At 51.6% G+C, this 27,419-nt stretch overlaps 1 protein-coding gene and 1 long non-coding RNA gene across 5 annotated transcripts in view; one reads left to right on the top strand and one right to left on the bottom strand.

Moving 5' to 3' along the window:
• The window catches only part of Ripor3 (RIPOR family member 3), a 75,165-nt gene that overhangs the window by 26,593 nt on the left and 21,153 nt on the right, over positions 1-27,419 (bottom strand). For all 3 annotated transcript variants that reach the window (XR_015684868.1, XM_087655281.1, XM_087655283.1), the window contains exon 2: positions 3,263-3,381. Coding sequence is in view for 2 of the 3 variants with exons in the window: in XM_087655281.1 (XP_087511407.1) it covers positions 3,263-3,372 (110 nt within the window). In the remaining variant the exon portion in view is untranslated. The remainder of the gene's footprint in view (positions 1-3,262; positions 3,382-27,419) is intronic.
• LOC147995829 (uncharacterized) lies at positions 14,276-24,079 on the top strand. 2 transcript variants are annotated; one of them, XR_015684869.1, is made up of 5 exons: positions 14,276-14,407; positions 14,522-14,693; positions 15,633-15,734; positions 16,109-16,355; positions 23,915-24,079. It is a non-coding gene; the product is annotated as an uncharacterized LOC147995829 (long non-coding RNA). The 2 variants fall into 2 exon arrangements; XR_015684870.1 differs by lacking the exon at positions 14,276-14,407 and having other exon boundaries at positions 14,540-14,631.

The raw sequence follows: 27,419 nt of genomic DNA on the forward strand, positions 1-27,419 counted from the left end.
CCACAACTGTCCTCAACCTCACTCTGGCTGTGCCTGGGCAGGCTCTGTAGCAGACAGGGCCCTGTGCACATGCTGAACCTTCCCCAGCCTCCAGGCAGGGTAGTCCCTAGGCTGCACAGACTGCCAGCACATCAAGAGGCTGTCCATGGTCCTTCCCCATAGTGGAGGGCAAGGACAGCCTAACCATGCTAAGGCTCAGCTCTGCGTGCTTTGAACCTTCATTCCACCACCATTCCACAGGTCTTTGAGTCTGTCCCCAGGAACTGTTTAAAAACCAGGCTTGATGACCTACCCCCATTCCTGGCTTCAGAGGCACCTCCTGACAATCCTGGAGGACTGCTCTGGGTGCCATACCTATCAGTGGAAACTACAGGGTTACTGTCAGCAACACACACACACACACACACACACACACACACACACACACACACACGGAACGGGAAATGGCTTTATTATAAACCATCAATTTTGGGCTGGAGAGATGGCTCAGTGGTTAAGAGCACTGACTGTTCTTCCAGAGGTCCTGAGTTCAAATCCCAGCAACCACATGGTGGCTCACAACCATCTGTAATGAGATCTGATGCCCTCTTCTGGTGTGTCTGAAGACAGTTACAGTGTACTTATATAAATAAATAAATCTTTAAAGAAATAAATAAACCATCAATTTCATCTTAGTGCCAAGTTCTATCAGATAACTTTCCCAAGTAAATTCTGTATCTGCAGGATAGAAAGCCCTGGCTAGCCCAAGAGTTGGGATGGGACGGGACAGTGTGCCCCACCCTGCGTGGATCCCCGCTGGGTCATTTTGTGTTACCCATGCTGGTGTGGTCCCCTCCTCACCTTTGTATCCCTGCCTGGTGAGCAATCTGGAATCAGGGGCAGAGCTGAGAAGGCCTGAAGCCCAGACACCAGGGAGACGGACAGAGGCAGGAAGTTAAAAATGCAGGGGCTGGAGGGACCCCTCAGCAGGTAAGAGCACTGGCTGCTCTTGAGGAAGACCCGGGTTGGATTCCCAGCACCCAAGTGGCAGCTGAAGTCTGTAACTTCAGTCCCAGGGGATCCAGCGCCCTCTTCTGGCCTCCTTGGGCACTGCATGCATATTGTACACATACACATGCAGGCAAAACACAGGTAGACAAAAATTTAAAAATAAATCTAACACAAACTCGCAAAGCCCCCAACTATGCCTCTTCCCTATTACCACAGGCAACCTTCCGCATCTTAGACAGGGGACTGCCCAGGCTGAGGCTGGATGGGGGCCACTCAGGACCTCAAGAACAGCTAAGACCTAGTAGCCTCTAGCATGCCCAAGCAGGTCTGGAAGACTCGGGCATTTGCAGAATCAGGGCTCACTTCTCTCCACACTGCATGTACCTGGCTGATGGCCATGATCCCAGCTATTATAATTGGGCCAATCACTTTCATCCTCCAGGGGTGGCTGAGTTGGGGAATCCCTTGGAAATTTTAGGCAGAAGTCCTGACGGGGCTTGAGGGGACATGCCCCGTGGATATGGGGTGTTGAGGCCCGAAAGCAGCAGGGTGGAAATGTACCGTGTGAGCATCACCAGGTGGCTAGGAAGAGCGCTTTGTCTGTCCCAGGAGCCAAGCACCAGACTCGTGGTGGGCAGCAGCCCCTCCTCTCCTACTGAACTACACAGGGCCATTGGGGTCTCAGTGAATCTGCTCAGAGATGGCCTCAGGCTATGTGCTCCTCGGCTAGCTTACACACAGACCCCAGGGTGGGGTCTAAGGAGACCCAGGCAGTGGCACCATGCAGATGCCCAAGCTGAGAAGTAGCACTGGATTCCTCAGAGTCACTTGTAGCCACCCCCAACAGCATTTATGCAGGGTCTACTGTATGTCTTCCTCATGGTGGCACCAATCTTCCCAAAGCCAGTGACGACAACTGATCACCATGGGTTTTTGGCCAAACTCTCTCCCATCCAGAACTTCTGCTTAAGCCTTCACTGGTCCCTGATACTGAGGACAAGCCCCCCACAGTGCTCCCTCTATCTCTTACGTGGCCGTGTTCCTCCATAGCCTGCTTGCTGCTCCTCCTCACCTCAGGGCCTTTGCACTTGCTGTCTTCCTCACCCCCACTCCCCATCACCATCATCAGCTCCTGCTGAATGAAGCCACTGCCCTGCAGGCCCTCAGGGAGGCACCACCCCCCTCACCCCTCTCTGCGTCCTGTTCTGGGTCCAACACAGTACCAGCCATGGCTGAGTTGACTTGATATAGTTTCCTTTTGTTCTCCTGATGGAGACTCGAGCAGGGCCTGGCCTGGGTCTCTCTCTACAGATGTCTGCTGAGGAAGGAGGATTCCCAAGTGCTCCACTGAGACAAGCATTTCAGCTCTAAAGGACACTCCTCTGGACAGAGTTCAAATGGGGCAGACCAGGGGCAGAGGGTGGTCTGCAAACAACCTTATGGGGCAGTTGCTGGGTGGTTGTGACCAGGACACACAGCATGTGTGAGGGTCTGGAAGACAGGAGTGAGTGGTTGGAGCACAGGCCAAGCTAACCCAATACCACTGAATGGCCGGGAGGCCGAGCAGGCCGCTGAGGTCTTTAAGCACAAGTGTAGGTGTGTGGCATTGTGGGAATTGGTTGTTGATCATCTGACTGACCAGTGAGGCTCTGCACTGTTGGGGCCTTTGACTTTGCAATTCCAAGCTACCAACCAGGAGGCGGCTTCTGGGCCCTTGCACAGTACTTAACTAGGACAATTAGACCCTGGGGTGGTGGCCTCATCAGGACAGGAGGGAGCATGGGGTGTGGAGCAGCAGGCATAGCCTCGTCCTCTTGGCTCACGTGACCCAGGCACCTCACGTGACACCTCACACAGAAAGCCACACCCTGGGTCAGCTCCCCTTCTGACAACCAGAAAGGAAGCCACACCCATCCCACATTCAAGCGAGGAAACCTGGGCTCGGAGAGGTGAAGTCACTAGCCTCAGGTCATAGAGCCAGGACAGGAGGCCCCATGTCCAGGCTACTAAACAGGAAGAACATTCTTTTCTACCCCACCCCAAGGAGGCTGAGGCCAACTGGGAAGACATTTTGCTCTGTGACCCTGGATGAGTCCACCTCTCTGAGCCTGCTTTCTGATTGGCCAGGCGGGTGATAAATTCAGCAAGCAGGCAGGTGGGAAATGACAGCTTCCTGAAGGCACACACATACCCCACATAGTTTGGTGTCCCAGGCTGCAGGACTGGGCTCTGTGCCACCCCCACCCCCTACCCCCATCCCCATGACACTTACGAGACCCTTCGGCTCTGTGCACTGCTGAAGCCAGCGAAGGAGGCGCTGCGGCCCACGGTCCCCACAGCCCCGGCTTCCCCGGGAGACAGGAAGCGCAGTCGCACAGACATGGCTGCCGCCTGTGAGGAGAGGACAGGAAAGTTAGCATGACTGGACAGTCTGCGACAGCGCCCCAAGCATACTGGTCCTGCTTCCACTCACGGGAGCAGGCTGCAGCAGTGCGAGGTGGGGGAATGCGAGGGCAGCCTGGGGCAAGTGTCTGTTGCAGGGTTCAAAGCCAGACCTGTTTATTCTAATGTGGAGCCCAGCTCCACTAGCAGTCTGCTCTCTCCTGCCCTGCTGCGGCCGCTCCTACAGAGCCAGCACTGAGCAACTACTGTATACAGGCTCTGCACTACACACAGGATGCTGAGTGAGACAGCATGGGCCAGGGGCTGGGGATTTAGCTCAGTGGTAGAGCGCTTACCTAGGAAGCGCAAGGCCCTGGGTTCGGTCCCCAGCTCCGAAAAAATGAACAAAAAAAAAAAGAAAGAAAAAAGAAAAGAGACAGCATGGGCCAAGGCCCTGTGGCACCAGAGGACCAGCCCTAACCCAGAAACGGAGCAGGGCTGCAGCTCCTGGTGGAAGTGAAGAGGCCACAGAACACAGGTCCCCAGAGAGCCAGGTCCCCCTAGGAGGATTTTGGCCTTCCTGCTGTGCAAAGGTAGCTGGAAGCTACAGGTAGCCATGAAACAGCAGCGAGAGGCAGCTGATACCAAGGGCTGCCACACGCTGCCTGCCTCGCCTGTCTCGGATCCAGGCTGTAATGAGGCCAGCCCACAGAGCCCTGGCTGGCTTCTCTTTTTTCCAAACCATCTCCAGAATGGAAAAATGTCCCTGCATCCCTGGGGATCCCGGCGCTTTGAGCTGGATCTTCTAGCACAGACAGTCGGAAACTTCTTCATATCTAGCCTAAATCTCTGTTGCTGCTGCTTCCTACTTTGCTCCTTAGCCAGGGAAGCGCCCGTCTAAGGATTTCAGGGACCCTACTGCCCGCACACCAGCCACAGACATCTCCCTCCTTCGCTGTATTGGAACCCTGCCCCCACCCCATCTCTTTCACTTCCAAACCTTGGTTCAGTGCTGGGGCCTCTGTCTACAGCTCTCACAGCTGCCCGGTGTTGGTCTCGCATCTCCTTTAGAGTCTGTCCCTCTCCGGGGTCCACAGGCCCACACTATACCTCTGCCTTCCTGTGCAGTTCTTCAAACCTTTCCCATCTGCCTCCGACCCCACAGCACCACCCCACAACACAGAGTTCAGGAAGGCATAGGAAGAACAGAGCTAACCTCAGCTCCAGTCAGAGCCTCACCCTGGGCCTCCGTGGTCTCAGCTGTAAAATGGGCTCAGTGGTTGTCAGAGGGACTATGAACAAGACATGCCAGGAGTCACCTGCATGTGTGTGTATATGTGCGGCGACGATGGTGGGAGTGTTAAAGACTCACTGTACAACTGACTCAGGGACCAGAGCCCTAAAAGTAATAAGGTCTATACAAGTAACTTGCTGTAATGAAGGAGACAGTCAGTCTGCTGATGCTGCCCAGTGGGCCACTGCTCTTCCTGCATACAGATGGGCACACTGAGGCAAAGTGAGCTGTGAAGCCCTGTGGTGAACGTCGCAGATACATTCTCTTACTCAGTCCACGCTATCTTCTAAGGAATAGGTTCAGCTGATGGCTACACTCAACAGACAGGGAAATTGAGCTCAGAGACACAGCGAGAACCCTCTGTGGACCCTAGTGGAGAAGTGACAAAGCCAGCTTGGAGCCTAGACGTGTATGTGTCTCACCTAGCATCCAAGCACCACCACTGGGGACACTGCACCCACCCACACACACCAGAGAACCCCTCACCCCTGCCACTGGCTTGCGCCAGCTCAGTGAGGCACTTGAACTGCTGGCACCCCCTTCCTGGCCTCAGTAAGCCACAGTGGGAATTATAAACACTCCAGCCTGTGCTGTCCCCACTCTGCTAGGTGTCACGAACCCACCAAGGCTCCTGCCCTCAGCCCAGTCCAGGATGGCTGCCACCTTCTCCCACTGTTGGGCCAGGGGAAGAGGAAGCCAGGAGAATAGCCACCCTGGGGGTCTCCAAAGCCTTCATTCAGTAATAACAGATACTGAGCAGTCCTGGTCTCTGACAGCAACAGCCATTGTCCCTTTGAGGGTTAGGGACAGGAGGCTGAGGCCCCCCGACAGGCCAGTACTTGATTCCCTGTAACCCCACTGATCTCACAAGGAATGGGGCTCTGAGGAGACAGCAGTTCAGAGGCCTGCATCTTACTCTGCAGTTGGCCGTGTGGATTGGTTTCCCGTTCAGTCCCACCCTCTGACCCCAGTCACCTCTGTGGGGCAGTCTTCTTGGGGATCTCCTCTCTGGGAGTCTCCAGCTCTGGGCTGGGGTCAGACCCGTCTGTCCTCAGAGTCCTTGGACACTGCAGTCACCACAGACGGACGGTGGGACTTGCTCTCCTCCTAGACCCCACTTCATCATCAGGGAACTAAGACCCACCAGAGAGGCTGAGGCTACCCTCTGTCACCCAAGCAGCAGCCTACACAAAGACCAACCAGCAAAGGGCAGACGGAGGGTTAGGTGGGACATCTCTCTTTTCAGGCCGCATGCATCTGTCACCACTGTCACCTCAGCCACTTCAGAACTAAAGGACACCCTATTGATTTTATTCCTCATGTAAACTGGATTTCACGTAGTCCAGGCTGGCCTTGGACTTTCTATATAGTTGAGGCTGATCCTCCTGCCAGGGTGGGTAACCCCTGGGAATACCAGCACCCACATACATACCTGCTTGATGCGGTGCTGAGCCCAGCCCTGAGGGCACTAGGCAAGCACCCTACTCACAGAGCCACACCCCGAGTCCTGCAATCAGTGTCCTGGGCCCTGCTGCAGAAACACCCCCTGTGACTTCCACACACCACAGACCCTTCAGCCCACAACCTGCTCCCTGCTTGAGGCTAGATCACTTACCATGGTCCATAGTTCCCAACCAAGTGCTGTCATGACACTCTCAAATAAAGAACTGAGGCTGGGCTTAGGGAGATGGCTCAATGGTTAGGAGCACTCGCTGCTCTTACAGAGGACCTGGTTTCAGTTCCCAACACCCACATGATGGCTCATGACCACCTGTAACTCCAGTTCCAGGGCATCTGACAGACTCTTCTCACTGACCTCTGAGGGCTCCTGCATGCACATGGTGCTGCATACATGTACTTGCTCTCTGTCTCTGTTTCTGTCTGTCTCTCTGTTTCTCTGTCTCTCTGTCTCTCTGTCTCTCTCTTTCACACACACACACACACACACACACACACACACACACACACACACACACACAAAATAACAAATCCTTAAAAAGAAAGGGAACTGACACTGTCGTCTTAGTACCTGGGAAGCTGAGGCAGAAGGATTTCTGTGACTTCCAGGCAAGCCAAAGCTACAGAGACACTGTCTCAAGTCAACAGTACAAAACAAAAGAAACAGGCTGGGACAGTGGGTGGCTCCTCTGAGAGCACTGACAGGAAACCCCAGAGCTGGGACTTGAACCGGGCACGCTGGGTCCTGTGTCTGACACTGGGGCCAAGCTGTGCTCACCTCCCCGGGGGGGAACTGATGAGGCCTCCATCTAAGAACCGGCAGTGAAGGGGAGGGAAGATCCAGGAATGAGGCAGGGTTGGAAAGGGCCTTGGCCACAGAGCAACTGAGTTGTGAGGCCAGCAGCGCCCCCTCCTGGCTGGCCAGGTAAGGTTATCCTTCAATCTCCCCAGGGAGAGAGAGAATTGGGGCTGGGTTCCCAGGACTAAGACAGTCCAGCTCAAGACTTCACAAGCTGCTTCTGACAAGCCCTGGGATGGGGAGAACTGGGGATATTCCAGCATTCCCGATGTTTGCATCAGGCATGACACAGAGGGCAGCCAAAACTCAAAGCAAGGTGAGCAACTAGGGCTCTTGGAGACCCCTTGGCTCATTACCTCTGCTGGGACTGGCATTAACCCCAAAGCTGCCAGATAGGGACAGGCCTAGGGGTCCCTGGGGAGGCCCTGATTATGCAAGGAGATCCTCTGTGGCAGCTAGCCGTCTGCGGGAAGCAAGGTGAGCAGTCAGCATGCTCTGAGCCCTTGGGTGGAGGAGCAGACATAAGGTTGCAGTTTCCAAACCTGTGGTGGAAGCCAGAGGAGTGAGCCAGCGTCTTCTCTCTCTGTCCCCTGCAGCCTGTGCTGTGGTTGGCACCTGGTACCGCTGGGACCCTGCAAACTAGTTGAAGGTGGTTTCTCATGGACCTGCTTCCCCGACTCTGAGGGACCCTGGGGACAGTCCTGGGCCTCTGCCCCAGGTGAAGCCAGAATAAACAGAAGTCAGTCTGGCCACAGTCACCCTGCATCACCGCCCACCAGAAACCTGTAATTTCACCTCATTTGGAGGTAAAGTGGCTAAATTTAGTGTGGTGGGTTCGTGGGTCTGGGCGGCTTTTATGCCTGAGTCCCTCACTTATGGCTGCTTTTTTTCTCTCCTAAATGCTGGCCAGGGCTTGGATTGCCTTTGGGGGTTTCTGAAATAGCTCCCTTGGTATAGCCTGAAAGGAACTGGGAGATCAGACCCGGATGGGATAGAGCCTAAACAGGAGGGGCGGATGACCCAGCAGAACACCCTGGAACCAGACTGTCTGACCCAGAGGGGCCTGAGGGAGTCAACCTCCCATTTTACCTCACGCTCACAGGACCTGTCTGAAAGAGCAAAAAGAACTGAACTGGTCCCCAGCTGAGTGGATCCGCTGATCCAGCAAAACCTCCACTGGGGCTGCCCAGAGCCTTTGCACGGGCTGCCCTTCCACCAGCTCCCTCCCTCCTTTGTTCTTGGTTCCATCCTTGGTTCTTTTTTTCGGAGCTGGGGACTGAACCCAGGGCCTTGCGCTTCCTAGGCAAGCGCTCTACCACTGAGCTAAATCCCCAACCCCCCCCCTTTTTTTTAAACATACTCTAAGCCTTCATGTCGTCTCTTCTTTGCAGAGATCATCCTTGACCAAGCCCTAGCTGGAGAATCCTCGTTCCTCATCTTTCTAATGCCCCTCTGAGGACAGATATCCTGCAGGTCAGGACTCACTTCCTTCCTTCCTTCCTGCTCTCAAGCTGGACCATGCGTACCCCCGGGAGTGGCCTACTCGTGAGTGACTGACAGACAGATATGACTGAGATTTCTCCGTCCATGGCTTGCTCGCTGTGTATGTACCAAGTGTCTACTGTGCACAGGCCTGGGCACCCCAGGAATCCTCCTGTCTCTGCCTTCACAGAGCTGGGGTTACAGCCACATGCCGGTATGCCTAACTTCTGGGAGGTCAAGATCACAGAATGCAAGCCTGGTTTCATTTGGTGGAGTTTTGGGGTGGCAATGGTTTGGGGTCACTGGCTTGTTTTTTTTTTACCTAAGGTCTTGCTATGCAGCTCTGACTGGTCTCTAAGGTGCCATTCTCCTGCCTCTGGCTGTTATGCACCGAAGAAGGGAGCATGTGCCACCACACCCGGCTGCTGAAGTATTTTAAGGAAGCCTCTGTTTAGAGCAGACTGTGTGTGTGTGTTTACGTCTAACAGGTGGTAAATACAGGCCTCAGCACAGCACAGAGTTCCTGGCCCGCCTCACTCCTGGCTGCCTTGCCCTCCAGGATGGCAGCCATGAGAAGGAGGACCAAGGCTTCCTCTGCCTAGCACAATCACAGCCCAGACACCTTCCTGCTCTCCTCAGTCTAGGTCCCACCCACCCTTGACTCTCAAACCTCACAGACTCACTCAGGGCCTGTCCTGTGGGTGGACAGGTGGGTCTCTTCAATGGCTTCTACAGTCCCTTGTCCACTTCACAGGGTACTGCTCAGCCAGCCAGCCATGGCTAAACATGGGAAAGAGGGAAAGGCCAGCCCATGGTTGGCCTTAAGAGGAAAATCCATGACATAGAGGGATGGCTGACACCAGAAGGGTTCAGATTAAAGATGCTGAGTGGACTGGGGGCTCTGTGCAGGAGAGAGCATGTCTCGAACACACGAGACCCTGGGTTCAGTCTTCACTGACAGTGAAGAGCTATTGAGGAAAACTTCTAAGGTCAACCTCTGGCTTCCACTTGTTTGTGTGTGTGTGCACACGTGCATACAAACACACACACACTCACCACACACCACATATACCATATGCCACACACCACATGCACACACACACATATACAACACACACATACATACCACACATACACACACCACATACATGCACACACATGCACACACCATACACATACACACATGTGCACACACACATGCACACACACACCACACACATACATACCACACACATATGCATACACATACCACACACATACTGCACACTTGGTGTGCGCACATGTGCACACACAAGTACAAAAGACACACGCAACCAAGCTTCCCCTTGTCCTGCTGGAGTTTCAGAGTGGGCCCTGTCATCTGTGAAGCTCCTGAGTTGTGGACCTCAGAGGCAGAGTGCCCTGACAAAGCCTGCATCTCCCCAGCAACTTCATAGCCAACAGTGTCCACCCCCTTACCCCTGCAAGAGACCACATCCATAGATTCCCACAGCTCCCCTCTTCTCAGACACACGGGACACTCCTCTTCCAGCCCATTCTAGCCAGACAATCTGTCACTTTAGGCACTCCTATAACTGGGGCTGTAGCTCAGGGCAGAGCCTTTCAGGAACATAAGAAAGATCTTAGATTCCAGTCCCAGTACCATAAACATAAACAGGATAAAGTAATATAAAACAAAAAAACCAAAATAACAGAAAATATAGATAAAACCATCCACCAAGCTTGCTGCACCCAATCTGGGCAAGAGACTCCAGGCAATCTCAACAGGAATTCACCGCAGCTCCCCGAGAGTCTGGGTGTTGGTAAATCCTGTCAGTGATCCGCAGAGCATCTCCGAGGCAGCAATCCCAGGAGCTGCCTGTAGGGGGCGCAATAGAGCCTGGCTTTCCACCCCTCGTTACACTATCATTTTACATGTGTGAGTGTAAATATATTTACATATTATATATAAAGGCGGATTTTTCTGTGTATCCTGCACACCACAGAGGTCAGAAGAGGACATCAGATCCCTTCAAACCTCAGTTACAGACAGCTGTAAGTCACCGTGTGGGTGCTGGAAAGTGAACCTGGGTCCTCACAAAGAGCAGCCAGCTCTCCGGCCGGATCCCTACCCACTTTTCGTTTTGTTTTGGTTCTTTTGAGATAGAGTCTCTCTATGTTGCCTTGACTGTGCTGGTACTTGCTATTTAGACCAGGCTGGCATGCATGCCACCCCTGTGATAATAATAATTGGGGGAAAAATGAGTATCTAGACTTGGGGGTTATCTTAGTGCAAACGACACGTGGCTACATTTGGTTAAGCAAAATAAGACGCTGCTGCTTTCAAAAATTCCTAAGTAACATTTTTGACACTAAAAATGTGATATTTTACATGTTTTTATGTATTTTTTTTAAAAATACAATTCTTCTGGTCTTTTCCTGTCCAAAGAATGAACAGATCACCGCCCTCAGTTTAGTCAAAACACAAGGTGGGACAACATGGGTATACACAAGGTGCTAATGTCAGGGTGTATTAATTAGAATGTGTGTATGTGTGTGTGAGTGTATGTGCACGCGTGTGCGCATATGCAATGGTTTTATTGCCAAGTATATCATTTAGGTATTTTTTCCTTTTCCTTTTTCTTTATTTTTTTTCTTTTTGAGACAGGGTGTCTGTACATATCCCTAGCTGTCCTGGCACTCACCATGTAGAGCCATCTGGACTCAAACCCACAGAAATCCACCTGCCTCTGCCTTCCAAGTGCTGGGATCAAAGGCGTGCGCCACCATTGCCCAACCTTTGATTAGGTATTTCTTATTATAAGAATTTCGCAAGCCAGATGTGCTGATGCACACCTGCCTGTACTTGTGAGGTAGAGGCAGGCAGGAACTCCCAGGTCATCCTCAGCTACACAGAAAAATTTCAGAGCAGCCTGGGGTGCCTACAATCTCATCTCAAAGAAGGAGGAGGAGGAGGAGGAAGAGAGGGGGAGAGGAGGAAGAAGAAGAGGAGGAGGAGAAGAGGGAGGAGAAGGAGGACATGAGGGAGGAGGAGGAAAAGGAGAAGAGGAGGAAGAAGAGGAAAAGAAAAGGAGGAAGAAGAGGAGGAGGAGAAGAACTCCTTTGCAAAATCAGTACTGAAAAGTCCAGGTTCTATAGAAACTCAGGACAGGACAGTCAAGAACTCAATGCCTACCACCTTATGTCCCTTTCTGCTTCGAAAAAACAGGTCACCAGCCCCGGGGAGATGTCTCAGTGCATGTGGCTCTGTGCAAGTATGAGGACTGAGCTCAGGTCCTCAGAAACCACGTAAATCTGGTCACAGCAACACCGGCAACCCCAGCGCTCTCACTGTGAGATGAATTACAGAGGCAGGAGAGTCCCTGGGAGATCCTCACTCTCCTGCCCACCTACCACCCGGCTCTCCAGCCCCAGCTCCCTGCTTCTCCATGCTCTAGAGACCAGGGATCCACAGCCAGCCTGCTGGTTTGCTGACCGAAGCCGTTCACAGCCTAGGAAGTGGCTAAGGGGTCATCTAGAGATGAGCCATCAGGTTCCTCCACAGTAAACAAGTCACAAGAATTGAGGCCAGCCTGCTCTGGTTTTCCTGAGAGGCCGGTTCAGGACCTGGGCCCCAGCCCAAGAGCCACCCTGGCCTGGAGCAATCGGAGCAGGGAAGTGAGGAGAGATGGGTCTTCTGTCTCTCCATTTCTCTTTTCAATTCACCATCCCAACAGAGTGATTTCCTCCCAAAGGGACAGAATATTTTCTAGAACGCAATGTTCTCCCCACCCCTCCCCTGGCTCCGTGTGTGTGTCTGTGTGTGTGTGTGTTGGTGTTGTTTTTGGAGTGGGGGAGATGGAACCTAGAACCTTACATCTGCTGGACCAAGAGTTCCCCGCTGAGTAGGACTCCAGCCAGCCCTTAGAATTCAAACTTCTATTCCCAACAAAGGAGACACCCACTGGTCGCCTCCGGTACTGCCTCCTTTCTCCATCTACGGGGACAAATGCCCACCCAAAGGAGGGTGAGTCTCTGTTCCCAAGCTCAAGTGAGGTCAGTGGGTCCCAAGCACAGGACAGATGTGTGTGGCTGAACAGTTTGGGCTGAAACCATAACCCTGGAGTTTCCAAAGTATTACAGAACATTCTAGGCTGACACTAGAGTGTAGGTCATGAGCTGTTTATTAATTAGATCCCTGTTTGCCAAACATTCTTGCCTGGGTTTCCCAGGAGATGGTTTGGTTGGGAATGCGTGGCAGCTGAGTAGAAATCAACAGAGGAAGAATGTTTGCTCACAGAGAGGCTGGCAGAGAGGTAGATGCTGTGAGGAGAGAGAGCGTGGCTAAAGTGTGTATGCATGTGTGTAGGTCAAAGGGCAACCTCAGGTTCAGGTTCTCCCTCCCAGCGCGTTTGACACAGGGTCTCTTCACTGCTGTGTACCAGCCCTCTCGCCGGCTTCCACCTCCCCACAGCAGCGCTGAGACAATGATGCTCACTCCCACAGCTGGCTTCACTTGGAGTCTGAGACCCCAAGGGAGGGTCTTCACACTTGTGCGGCTCGACCTTTCCTCAACATCTCCTCAGCCCTGGTACTGAACTTTGAGTTTCTGTGAAAAAGAAGGATGACACCTGGGGATAAACTAGAATCTGGGGCTCTTTGAAGACAGCTGATAACTTGTGGGAGAGGTGTGTGCCTCCTTCACCCACTGTAGGGCTGCCAGGAGAGCCCCAGGTTACAGCAAAACCTTTCATACAAACTCCCAGCTGACCCACGTGGGGGCCACTCGCCCTGCAGCCCTGCGCCAGCAAAAATGAAAAGAAATGAGCTAGAGCAGTCCTCTGGGGGTGGAGGGGTGGCAGAGGGATGGGGGTGGAGGGGTGACCATGGGGTGGGGGGTGGAGGGGTGGCGATGGAGTATGGGGTAGTGGGCGGACGCAGCAGTTTGAGGATAGTTGAGGGTTTTTTGGTTTGGTTTTGTTTTGGGTTTATCTTACTATGAAGTTATGGCTGCTCTAGAACTCACCGTGCAAACCCGGCGGTGTATCCATATGCACGCTTCTCCACAAATAATAAGAAAATTATAATAAATGGAATTCAGGGTGTGTCAGATCACTCCTATGGTTCCCAACACTACGGAGGCTCTGGCATGAGGATTTTCATGAGTTTGGGGCCAGCCTGAGCTACAGAGTGAGAACTATCTCAAGCAATGACAAATTAGCAAGTCAAACTGTGTCTGGCGACCCCCAGCCTGTAAACTAAACTAAGGTAATCCAGAGGCAGAGGCAGGAGGACCCCAAGTTTAACGTTTTGCTAAAATAGGAGTATCCGTCTTAGTGGCAGAATGTTTGCCTGAGACCCAGGACTCAATACATGGTAGGGGCCTAGTGGCACAAGCCTCCGAAGAAGAATTGGGAGTTCAAGGCCAGCCCAAGCTATGTGAGACCATCTCAAAACAAACAAAAACCCTAATTAAAAGAGAAAGGAGAAACAAAAGAAAAGAAAGAACTAATAAAGAAAGAGAGGGAGTGTTTTGATTCGTCAGCTATGAAAACACAGGACAGGGAGAGTCCAGAGCTAGGCTGCTCCATGCCCAGCCCTGGCATGTGGCACTCGCTGATGTGGGATCGCTGAGCTGTCCTAATGGGCCCCTCTGACAAGTATGGACCCTTGCTTGGGCCAACATCCAACCCAAAGCTCACGCCTGCTCTAGCACTCCCCACATGAGGTTCTGATCTCACACCCTGGACTTTATTGGACCCCTAAGGAGGGGGATCTGGTTGGCCCAGTGAAAGTTCCTGCAAATGCTGAGCTGAGCCGCCTCGTAGAGGGTTTCCAGGGATGCGTGCCCTTGAGCCTCTGCTGGCTTGAAACAGATCTTTCCCTTCCAGGGAGAGCAAAGAGGGCCTGGCTTCTAATGGGAGGCAGGACTGCTCTGGGTGCCAAGAGTCCTGGCCACGGCCCTGCAGATCTAGGCCCCAGTGACTCACTCCAACTGCCTGTCAGAGCCGTGCTCCCAGAAGGTGAAGTGGGGACAGAAACTGCTCCTCACCACAGACCGGGGCTCGGTCACTGCCTCCCAAGACTGCCGCATCCCAGGCTGGATGATTCGAGCAAAAGAAACTTTTGTTTTACAGTCATGGAGGAAACCATTGGACCAGACCCCAACAGTTCTCTGGGGGAGTGACATTTGGGCCCTCATGGTAGAAAGACGATGGAAGACTTCTCCAGAGGAAGCAGCCTGGGGGTGCGTGCATGCAATCCCAGCCAGGAGATGCTGCGAATCCGATGCCAGTCAGAGGTTACGTGGTATTTTGGGTGGGAGCCGGGGGGGAGGGCTTGGAAAGATGGCTCAGTGGGCTTAAGTACTCCTGAATTCATTCGTGTTTTGTCATTGTTGTTGTTGCTGTTTGTTTGTTTGTTTAGAGCCAGGCATGGTGGCAGTGTGTGTTCATAATCCAAATGCCAGAGATAGATGTGGCCACCAAAAAGACACAAGCACAAAACTCAGAATCAACCGCTGTTAGGTTCTAGCCTCCACATGAACATACACACACACACACACACACACCATACCACACACACACATACCACATACCACAGACACACACACACATGCACAGACACACCACACCACACACACATACAAACACACACAAACACACACACACACACCCCAAAATCCAGGCTCATGCCTGCAACCCCAGTTCTTTGGAAGTAGAGGCAGGAGGATCAGAATTCCAAGATCACCTTCAGCCACATAAGGAGTTCCTGACTGGCCAGAGCACACACATGTGCAGCCAAAACACGGATACACATAAAATAAAAATAAATATTTAAGGAAAAATACAAAAGCAAAAAAAGACCATTTGCAACATGTGGGAAAAGGGAGATAAGGAGTTTTCATATGTGTCGCCTCACATCAGCCATGTGAGCAGTCAATCCTCCTGACCAAGAAACAAACTAACAAACAAATAACCAAGGTTGTCTGAGAGATGCCCCCTTTCCATGACGCTGGTTCCATTCAAAGATACCCCAACCACCCAAAGAGCCCTGTCCCGGCACCGTGACCCTAGAGGGTGAGGACGTGGCTACATGAACTGGAGTCTCAGGGTGACTCAGACAGTAGGGTGGCTCTGGTCCTCGTTGCAGCAGGTGCAAAGCTCACCTGAGTCTACAAAGTTCTAAGCAAGAGTAAAAGGACCCCATTGCTGTCCTCAGCTCTCTGCCCGAAACCTTCTCTCGCAGTCACAACATGGAAACCACTCCCATGACCGGCTCTCTACACCTGTTACATAAGTCAGCGTTCCCTAGAGTCACAGAACTTATGGAATGTCTCTCTGAATTAAGGTAATTTATTGTAGTGACTTACACTCTGTAGTCCACCTAACCCAACAATGGGCAGCTGCGGGTGGGAAATCCAAGAATCCAGGAATTGCTCAGTCTTACAAGGCTGGTTGTTTCAGCCGGTCTTCTGCACAAGTAAGTTCCAACAGATGTGCTAGCAGGTAAACGCAAGCAGGCCAAGAAAAATGAATCTTCCTTCTTCCAATGTTCTTGTTTTTTTTGTTGTTGTTGGGGTTTTTTTTTTTTTTTTTTGTTTTGTTTTGTTTTTTGTTTTTGTTTTTGTTTTTGTTTTTTCCGGAGCTGAGGACTGAACCCAGGGCCTTGCACTTGCTAAGCAAGAGCTCTACCACTGAGCTAAATCCTCAACCCCCTTCCAGTGTTCTTATGTAGGTCTCCGGCAGAAGAGTGGCCCAGATTAAAGGAGTGTACCACCACGCCTGCATCTGGGACTTGCTTTGTATGGGGCTGACCTTGAGCCCAGAGATCTCCCTGCCTTAGTCTCCTGGGATTAAAGGCATGCACTTGCCTGGGCCTACGCTTTTCATAGCCACTAGGCCTCAAGATCTCCATGTCAAGACCCAGGTCAGAAACTTGTTTCTTCCAGCCTCAAGATCTGGATCACAGGTGAGCCATCTAGTTCTGGATATAGTCCAGATATAGTCAATTGACAACCAGGAATAGCCATTACACCTGTCCTTGGTGACTCTTGACCCTCGCTACAGGGGAAAAACAAGCCAGATAGAAGCGGTTCCACAGATGAGACCCCTCTCCATCAGTGGCTTTGGAAACACAGGGGCGGCTTCCAAGGAAATGAGGGTCTCCAGCAGCTGAAACCAGTTACTATGGCAATGAGGACTGCCGCCATTTCATTTCTGCTCCTGTAACAAGACACCCCGAGGAAAGCGACTTAGGGAAGAAAGGGTTTGTTTGACTTACAATTCCAGGTTACAGTCCATCAGTGTGGGGGACACCAAGGCAAAGGAACGTCAAACAGCAAGTCATATCACAGCCACAGTCAGGAGCAGAGGGGAGATAATGCGTGCATGCAATGCTAGCCTGTGCTCAGCCCTGCTTCTCCATGCACACACTCCACACATACACTCCACACATACACTCCATGCACACACTCCAGGCATACACTCCACACATACACTCCATGCACACACTCCAGGCATACACTCCACACACACACTCCATGCACACACTCCAGGCATACACTCCATGCACACACTCCATGCACACTGCTCCACACATATACTCCACACATACACTCCATGCACACACTCCACACATACACTCCATGCACACACTCCACACATACACTCCATGCACACACTCCACACATACACTCCATGCACACACTCCACACATACACTCCATGCACACACTCCACACATACGCTCCACACATACACTCCATGCACACACTCCACACATACACTCCATGCACACACTCCACACATACACTCCATGCACACACTCCAGGCATACACTCCACACATACACTCCATGCACACACTCCACACATACACTCCATGCACACACTCCACACATACACTCCACACATACACTCCATGCACACACTCCACACATACACTCCATGCACACACTCCACACATACACTCCATGCACACACTCCACACATACACTCCATGCACACACTCCACACATACACTCCATGCACACACTCCACACATACACTCCATGCACACACTCCACACATACACTCCATGCACACACTCCACACATACACTCCATGCACACACTCCACACATACACTCCACACATACACTCCACACATACACTCCACACATACACTCCATGCACACACTCCAGGCATACACTCCACACATACACTCCATGCACACACTCCACACATACACTCCATGCACACACTCCACACATACACTCCATGCACACACTCCACACATACACTCCATGCACACACTCCACACATACACTCCACACATACACTCCACACATACACTCCACACATACACTCCATGCACACACTCCAGGCATACACTCCACACATACACTCCATGCACACGCTCCACACATACACTCCACACATACACTCCATGCACACACTCCACACATACACTCCACACATACACTCCATGCACACGCTCCACACATATACTCCACACATACACTCCATGCACACACTCCACACATACACTCCATGCACACACTCCACACATACACTCCATGCACACACTCCAGGCATACACTCCATGCACACACTCCAGGCATACACTCCATGCACACGCTCCACACATACACTCCATGCACACACTCCAGGCATACACTGCCTAGGGCATAGTGTAAGCTACAGTGGGCCAGCCAGGTCTTCCCTCATCACTAATATATGAAGACAGTTCCTCACAGACATACCCAAAGGCCAATGTATATACAACTCCTCAATTAAGATCTCTACGCAGGCTGGGGATTTAGCTCAGTGGTAGAGCGCTTACCTAGGAAGCGCAAGGCCCTGGGTTCGGTCCCCAGCTCCGAAAAAAAAAGAAAAAAAGAAAAAAAAAAGAAAAAAAAGAAAGATCTCTACGCAGAGGCTGGAGAGATGGCTCATCAGATAAGGGCACTCTCTGCTCTTTCAGAAGACCTGGGTTTGGTTTCCAACACCCACATGGTGGCTTACAACCATCTGTAGTTCTAGTTGCAGGGATCTGATGTCCTCTTCTGGCCTCCAGGAGCAGCAGGAACGCACCTGGTACACATGCAGGCAAAACAAAGACCCATGCACATAAAATAGATAAACTTTTTTTTTTTAATTTTTAAAAAACTGCCTGGGAAGTTCAGGTCAGAGCTGGGCATGGCTGCCCACACGGGGAGCCACAGCTTGCCAAGGAAGCAGGGCGGTCCCCTCCAGTAGGAAGCAGACAGTGAGAGCTTGGGGTTCTAAGTGAGCATGCAGGCCAGGGGTGAGCACCCCTCAGAGTCCACAGCCAGTGTCCTCCTCTTGTCTCATGTCCAGTGTCCACATCTGGCCTCTTTGCACAGCCTTCCCTTGGCACCATGGAATCTTAAAGCATTCTTCAGTCAATGCTCCTTAGATTGCTATAGACTAAGTCTGGGGCCCTTTGAGGGGGAAGGTGACCCTGGGACACATGGCACTGTCCATTCTCCCAGCTCTTTCCTGCATGTAGCCTCTCCAGACCTTTCCCGCCCCAAAATTCTTCCAGGCTTCGCACTCCAAGGTCCTCCCGAGTCCTCGTCTCTTTCTCCCTCTGTGTGGGGATCCACTAGATCATCCCACCCCTGTGCAAAGTCCTAACTCAAACACTTGGCTGCAGGGTGTGTGACCAAACATAGGCTGAGCCACCCCCTTCACACCTCAGGATGTTTAAGATAGGCTATAGCAAGCGTTCCAAGGACACGGAGCCATGAGACTCCCAAGACACCTCTAAAGAGACAAAACCAAGGCCAATGCTTTGGAGCCCAGACAACTCAGAGCAAACACTTTGGCCCAGTGATACACCAGAGACAAACTGTCCACACCAAGTCTGTACAAACGGCCACAGCAGTCAAGAGAAGGACACCAGTGGTGTCTGCTGTAGATAGATAAGCAGTGTAAACCCTCCACACTCCTGGCCAAGGTTCAGCCATGTAAAGGCATATATGCCCCAGGTACATTGTCAGGGCAGCAGGACTGGGGACACAGCTGCCGATGAAGGATGCATGTCCTAGCTTGGATCCCCAGTGCCCACATAAAACGCAGGATCCAGCAGCACACTCTGATCCCAGTGCTGGACAGGAAGAGGCGGGTGGGTCCCTGAAGCTCACTGGCCATTCAGTTTGACTGAATCAATGAACACAGGGTCAATAAGAGACTGATCATGACAGGGGGTGCATTGTCAGTCCAACATGGTGGCAGCGGCTTGCAGTATGGCTTGTTCACATGCTGGTGGATCAGGAAGCAAGGACAGGCTGTAACCGTCAAGCCTGGCTCCGAGTGGGCCACAGCTGCCAGCCCAGCCCTATACCCCACAGGCCCTGCAGCCACCAAGGAACCGATGTTTAAACACGTGACCCAGGTGGTGGAGAATCTTGACAACCCAGGGCATTTGAAGCAGACACAAAAGACAACCGGTCATATGTTTATGTGACAGCCCCAGCATGGGGACATAAAAAGTGAGTGGCGTCTAAGAAGGAGGAGGAAGAAAAAAGATAGTGACTGTAAGAGTTTGTGGGGATGAGGCTGTCACTGGGTGATGAAGTCACTCTGGAGCTAGATGGTAACAATGGTCTGCCTCCGTGAGAATACGTCCCAATCAAGGGTGAAGTGTAGAAGGCAAAGGTCACACGAATTACATCTCCATACTTTAACAAAGGTGTTTTTGTTTGGGTGGAGGTTCCTATAAAAATCCTTATCATATTATTTTATACCCTCTGACCTTGTATTCCTGACCTTATGCCCTCTGACCTTGTGCTCCCTGACCTTGTATCCCCATCTCAGCGCATGCTGCTTCTTCATCTGTAACAGATGGCATGACTCTGTTTCATTCCATTCTTCTTGGGGTCTCTTTCTATATAGATTGGGACTGGCCTCGAACTCTCAGTGATCCTACTGCCTCAGCGTCCCAAATAACAAGATTGCTATTGTGCACCACTATGCCCAGCCCTGAGCGTCCACCTACGACAACTCAAACTCCTCAGAAGTGAGCCCCAGAGGTGGCCTCTGTGGACAGCCCTCCCTGTCCTCGCTGGGGTGAGGCTCTACTCCCAGCCACCCTAACAGGGGCACTGGCCACATTCCTCCCTTTCACTCCTGAGCCAGCCTAAGACTGTGGCCACCTGAGGGAGCCCAGACTGTCACTCACATGGCATCTTCAGGAAAGTCCTGTGTCTAGCACAGGTCAACACAGATCTTTTTGTTTTGTTTTGTTGTTTGAGGCAGGGTTTGTCTGTATAGCCTTGCTGTCCTGGAACTCACTCTGTAGACCAGGCTGGCCTCAAACTCACAGAGATCTCCCCGCATCTGCCTCTCAAGTGCTGGCATTAAAGGTGTGGACCACCACGGTTGGCTTGGGCAACACTGCTCTTTATGTCAACTCACTTTTCCAAATTAAGTGTGTCCTGGAAGGTCACCTGTCCCTGCGGCCACCTGCGACTGCTGCCACCTACCTGTCCCTGATGCCATCTGTCACTGCTGACATCTGTCCCTGGTGTCACCTGTGACCACTGTCACCTGTCACCACTGACATCTGTCACTGGTGAGACATGTCACAGCTGCCACCTATCACTGCTGACACCTGTCACTGCTGACACCTGTCCCTGCTGTTACCTGTCCCTGCTGTCACCTGTGTCTGCTGTTACCTGTCACTGCTGCCACCTGTCACCACTGACGCCTGTCACTGCTGACAGCTGTCACTGCTGTTACCTGTCCCTGCTGCCACCTGTGTTTGCTGTTACCTGTCACTGCTGCCACCTGTTCCTGCTGCCACCTGTGACCACTGTCACCTGTCACCACTGGCACCTGTCACCACTGGCACCTGTCACCACTGGCACCTGTCACTGCTGACACCTGTCACTGCTAACACCTGTCACTGCTGACACCTGTCACTGCTGTTACCTGTTCCTGCTGCCACCTGTCACCACTGGCACCTGTCACCACTGGCACCTGTCACCGCTGGCACCTGTCACTGCTGACACCTGTTACTGCTAACACCTGTCACCGCTGCCACCTGTCACTGCTGACAGCTGTCACTGCCAAGTCAGGATCTTCCCACCAACACCCTACAGCTCAGAGCAGGTACTCACACTGAGTGTATGTCCAGCACACACCCAGCCACCAGAGCCTCTGTAGTGCCAAAGAGGAGATGGGCATCTGAAATCACAGTATCCATCAAGGGACTTTCTTTTTTTTTTCTCTATTTTTTTTTCTTTTCTTTTTTTCGGAGCTGGGGACCGAACCCAGGGCCTTGCGCTTGCTAGGCAAGCGCTCTACCACTGAGCTAAATCCCCAACCCCTATCAAGGGACTTTCTAACCGGCACAATCAGGTCTGAAAGGGACTCGGGATGGTGAGCCACTGCTAATTAACACCTTTTCATCTCTCTTGAAGGCTGTACCTGAGAAACCACTTTCTCCTGCTGCCTTCCCTGTCCCTTATCTAAAAGTGTCACCACCCTGTCACGGCTGTCTTTCCTAATTTTTGGGTGTGCTTGTTTTGTTTTGTATGACAGAGTCTTACTATGTGGCCCCACCTGGCCTTGAACTCAGACAGTGCAGGGGTTGGGGTAAGGGACCACAGGTGTGTACTACACCTTGCTCTGTAACCCTAACTCAATTTCCCTTTAGTGTTCAGTTACATGAGACACGGGTCGCCAGGGCTGGCAGCGTTACCCACCACGTCACCTCACCAGCCCAAGTCTCCATTTTAAATAGTAGAGGCAGGACTGAGAGGTGTGGCTCCATTGGTAGAATGCTTGTTGCATGCACAGAAGCCTGGACTCCATCTCCCGCATTGCATACTGGGTATGGTGGCTCACACCTGCGATCCTAGCATTCAGGAGGTGGAGACAGGGAGATTAGGAGTCCAGGGTCATTCTAGGCAACACAGCAATTTGGAGGCCAGCCTGGACCTCATAAGATTCTCTCTAGCTCGAAAAGAAAGTCAGTCTGGGTTTGCCAGGAAAAGATAGAGCCCCCAAGAAACGACGAGGAGCTTAAAAGGCTTAGAAATTCTCCCTGGGAGCCTGTCCTGTCCCACCCATGTCCCAAAACATGGCGGAGAGAGAGAAAGCAAGGAAACAAGACACTGCCACTGGGGTGGCCCTGGGCACTTTGAATACATCAAGATGGGCACACTGACAGCAGCCACTGGGAGCAAGTCTGGATTGAGTCTGGGTTATTAAACTCGCAGACTCCAGGCTCTTCTCACAGGAAAAACATTTATTTCACTGAGCCTGCTTTTAGAAAGCTGTAACAGCGCACATCGATTTAGCAGAGTTTTGGCTACGGCTGGGTTTTGTCTGCCTCCGGTCTCTTGTCTGCGTGGGTTGCGTGTGTGTGTGTGTGTGTGTGTGTGTGTGTGTGTGTGTGTGTGTGTGTCCGTGTTCATCCGAGGCACACATTCCCGGGAGTAGGCAATCAGCTAGAAGACAGCCAGAGCAGAGAGCGCTCTACTCCCTGTGAGCTGGGGAACAAGAGCTGGAAATTGAGAGTCGTTCAGCCAGGGCCCTGCTGAGCTGTCCTCGGATGCCTGTAGACAGGCAGTTACTCTCACGTCCGAATTCTCTTTGGACCTATTGCGCTGCTTCCCACCCTTCTCTCCCACCCCCAACCCCCATAGGAGAGGAAAAAGTACAGCTGGGTTTGGTGACACACGCCTTTGATCCCAGCCCTCGTAAGGCAGAGTTAGGTGAGTTTGATGCCGGGAGGCCACGGCCAGCCTGCACTGCTCTTTAAACTGTCCCGAAGGAAAGGTCTTGGGGACTGGATGGTCCATCGGTTAAGAACACTTGTTCTTGCAGGGAACCTGGGTTCTATTCTCAGCCCCCAACACAGTGGTTCACAACCATCCCCGACTCCAGTTCTGGAGAATCCTATGCCGTCTTCTGGCCCCTTCGGGCACTGCATGCACACAGTTCGTGCATGTGGAGACATACATGCAGAGAAAACACCCATACACATAAAATAAATAAGTCTAAAAAGAGAGAGAGAGAAAAGTCTGGGGCTAGCAAGATGGTTCAGTGGGTAGAAACACTTACTACCAAGCCTGGTGGCCCAATGGGAAGAGAGAACTGATTCCTGCAAGTTGTCCCCTAACCTCTAGAGAAGCCACAACAGATACATGCATACACTCACTAAACAAATAAATACATAAGTAAGAAATTGCCCAGCCAAATCTGGCAGCATCGTGTAAGTAGATATTACTGGCTTTTTTCATTCTTTGAGGGATACAGAGCTAAGGGCTGGAGCCAAAGTTCCCAGCAGAGGCCCCCCTGACTCTCCCTCCCCAAGCAGTCAGGTAGAGAAGGCAAGGTCTTCTCTGCACTGTGCTCAAGGACACCAGGGCCTCACTGCCAAGTTCATGTGCAAGAGGAGCCTCCAAGGCTCAGAGTTCCGCCCTTAATGTATCCACTCTGACCTTCTTGTGGGTTCTAAATTTAGCCAAACAAGTTCTTCTAGCCCAATTGATGACGCCGGTACATTGTTACAGGATCAAACCTTTTTCCTGGTGTGGAAAGAATAAAAGAATGAGGCTGTTTGCAGAAGCCAGCCTGCTGACCGCCATCTGACATGGACCCTCGTCGGCCCCTCGTAGTGATGGATGTGTGGTTATCGACTGTCTTCTCTGGGGACAGTGATTAAAGCATTTCCTGAACCAGAGTCTAAATGGCATTTGTAAGTGAGCCTGAAAATGAATCTCTGAGAGCTAAGCATGGTGACTCATGCCTATAATAACAACACTTGATGGGAGCTGAAGCAGGAGGATTGCCACAAGTTCTGGGCCAGGGGGGGGGGGCGCCTACATTGTGAGCTTGAGGCCAACCCGGACTAAAGAGTGAAACAGTATCTCAAAACACTGAAAAGAAAAGAAACATTGGGATCACTTACGTAGGAATAAACCAAAACCAAGTTAAACTTCTCCTACCAATAAGGAAGAATATGATTCTGTCCTGGTGGAGCACGAAACGGGCAGGTGTCTCAGGGTCCTTGGGGACTCACAGGCTGATTCCCGGGGGACTGACCTGCCTGCACCCTACACAAAGCCTCTACTAATCTGAAGCAGCATCCATGGCCTTCCCAGTCTGGTCACCAGCACTGAACACTCTTCAGTCATTGGACCCAGAAGAGACCATGATGACCCAGTAGGTCACAAACATGTCATTAGATGTCTAGTCCGAAAGGACAAGCCCAGACATCAGCTTCCCTCCCTCAGAAAGATAAATCTGGAGTCAGGGAAGGGCATTCCATCTGAGTCCGTTCCTGAGATGAAGGAAGGCCCGGGGTCTTGGGGTTGGGGTGGCCACTCCGGGACTTACAGACAGGATCTATATAGAAAAGGACAAAGTGCTGTGGACTCTGGGTTCCAACGAGCTATAAATGGCTTCATCTAGCCTCTACCAAAACCCACCGTTCCACTTCTGTTGCTGTGACAAATACCCTGAGGAAAAGTGGCATAGGAAAGGAAGGGTTTAGCTGGTTTAAATTCCAAGCTATTGCAGGAAGTCAAGACCGTGGCATCATGGCCACAGACGAGAGCAGGCAGAGTGTCTTAGTCGGGGTTTCTATTCCTGCACAAAACATCAAGACCAAGAAGCAAGTTGGGGAGGAAAAGGTTTATTCAGCTTACACTTCCACATTGCTGTTCATCACCAAAGGAAGTCAGGACTGGAACTCAGGCAAGTCAGGAAGCAGGAGCTGATGCAGAGGCCATGGAGGGGTGTTACTTACTAGCTTGCTTCCCCTGGCTTGCTCAGCTTGCTTTCTTATAGAACCCAGGACTGACTGAGGGTTGTGGCTCAGTGGTAGAGCATTTGTCTAACTTGCTTCAAACTGTGGGTTCAAACTCCAGCATCACCACGGGGCAAAAGACTATACATGAAAAGCCACTGCTGGGGCTGGAGAGTTGGCTCAGTGGTTAAGAGCACTGACTGCTCTTCCTGAGGTCCTGAGTTCAAATCCCAGCAACCACATGGTGACTCACAACCATCTGTAAACAGCTCTGATGCCCTCTTCTGGTGTGTGAAGACAGCTACAGGGTACTTATATATAATAAATGAATAAATCTTAAAAAAAAAAAAAAAGAAAAGCCACTGCTGACCTGATAAGGTATCAGCCACAAGCATTAACCAGAAGCTCAACTTCATCGCTTGTAAAGAACCCAAGACCACCATCCCAGGGATGGCACCACCCACAATGGGCTGGACCCTCTCCCCTTGATCACTAATTGAGAAAATGCCTTACAGCTGGATCTCATGGAGGTATTTCCTCAAGGGAGGATTCTTTCTCTGTGATAACTCCAGCTTGTGTCAGGTTGACACACAAAACCAGCTAGTACACAGGTGGGGGAGGAAAAAAGGGGGGGGGGAGAGAGAGAGAGAGAGAAGGAGAGAGAGAGAGAGAACAAACCACAGATCCTTGCTTTGTTTGCTCCCGGGCAGCATTCTCCTCTTTTACAATGAATGCTTAGGACCCTCTGCCTAAGGCATGGTGCTGCCCACAAGGGCTGGGTCTTCCTATATCATTAACAATCAAGATCACTCCCCACAGACATGCCCACAGCCCAGCCTGATATAGGCGATTCACTGACTCTCTTCCCAGAGGACTCTAGATCTTGTCAAGGGGACAGTTAAATGACCCAGCACATTAGCTCTACCCCTAGACCCCTCAGTTACAGAACCAACTAGTTCTTCAGATGAACGTTGCTGAGTTTTCTGGGCCTTCCTTAAATGTTTTCTCAATCCCAGAGGAATGTCTCCAGCTCCATGGAATGAACACAGCTCCTTTTAGCCTGAGTTCTAGGTTGATTTTTTTTTTAAGTTTTATTTATTTCTATTTTTTGTGAGCTTGCTTATGTATGCAGATCATGTGCGTGCAGTAGCCACAGAGGCCTGAGGAGGGCATCAGATCCCCTTAAACTGAAGTTACAGAGCTGCCAAGTGGGTACTGAAAACCAAACCAGGGACCTCTGGCAAGAACAGCCAATGACTGCCGCTAAACCATCTCTCTAGACCCTGGTTTTTGTTTTGTTTTGTCCTTTTTATTTTAATTAATTAATTAATTAATTTTCTATATATGAATACACCGTAGCTGTCTTCAGACACACCAGAAGAGGGCATCAGATCTCATTATAGATGGTTGTGAGCCACCATGTGGTTGCTGGGAATTGAACTCAGGACCTCTGAGCCATCTCTCTAGCCCCAAAGGAGTAGCCCAGGCTGGCCTCGAACTCGTGATCCTCCTGCCTCTGCCTCCTTCAGCAAATCCTACTGGTGGCGTGCACCACTAAAACCAGCTGGGTTTGTTTGTTTTTTTTCTATTTTGAGACAATGTCTCATAGAACCCAGCAGAGCTCCTGATCCTCCTGTCTTCACTTCCCAAGTGCTGGGATGGCCGACATGAATGAGAATTAGGTCTGAGTGCATTTCTGACTCAGGAGATGCAAAGGAACCTCACTGAAACTAGAAGAGGATCTTTCGTGTCCCAAGTGACCTGACGCCCTCCCTCTGGATGGCATTTGAAGGACAGCCTCAGAACTGCTGTCATCATTGTCTCTGGGAATCCAGGACGGGTGGTGAAACTGAGCAGATCATAGGGTGATGGGGGTGTGAGATGTGGGGATGCTGGGAGACAGGAGGGAGGCAGGGTGCGGGGAGAGGTGTGTCTATCCTTCCCTGGGCTCATGAAGCACAGCTGTGAGGTGAGTATGGTAAGGGGGAAAGCAGTGAGCTTGCCTGGGTTCACTGGTCTGACATTGAGTGCTGGGACTAGGACCTGGGTCTGCTGGGCCCTGGCTTGGCCCCTTTCACTACATGCTACCCTATTGTCCTGCCTGCCAGATCTCCATGGAGCCACATCTGCCCTTGCCTTAATCTTCCAACTGCTTCTCTCATCAGCTACCCCCGCAGGCTTGGAGTTAGGAGGCCCCTGGAGCTGACCGCAGAGGCAGGAAAGGATCAGCTGCAAACTTGACCTTTTCTCCTGCCTCTTCTAGACCC

The sequence above is a fragment of the Rattus norvegicus genome, chromosome 3 (genome assembly GCF_021556685.1).
Source record: "Rattus norvegicus strain SHRSP/BbbUtx chromosome 3, alternate assembly SHRSP_T2T, whole genome shotgun sequence".
NCBI classification, from domain to species: domain Eukaryota; kingdom Metazoa; phylum Chordata; class Mammalia; order Rodentia; family Muridae; genus Rattus; species Rattus norvegicus.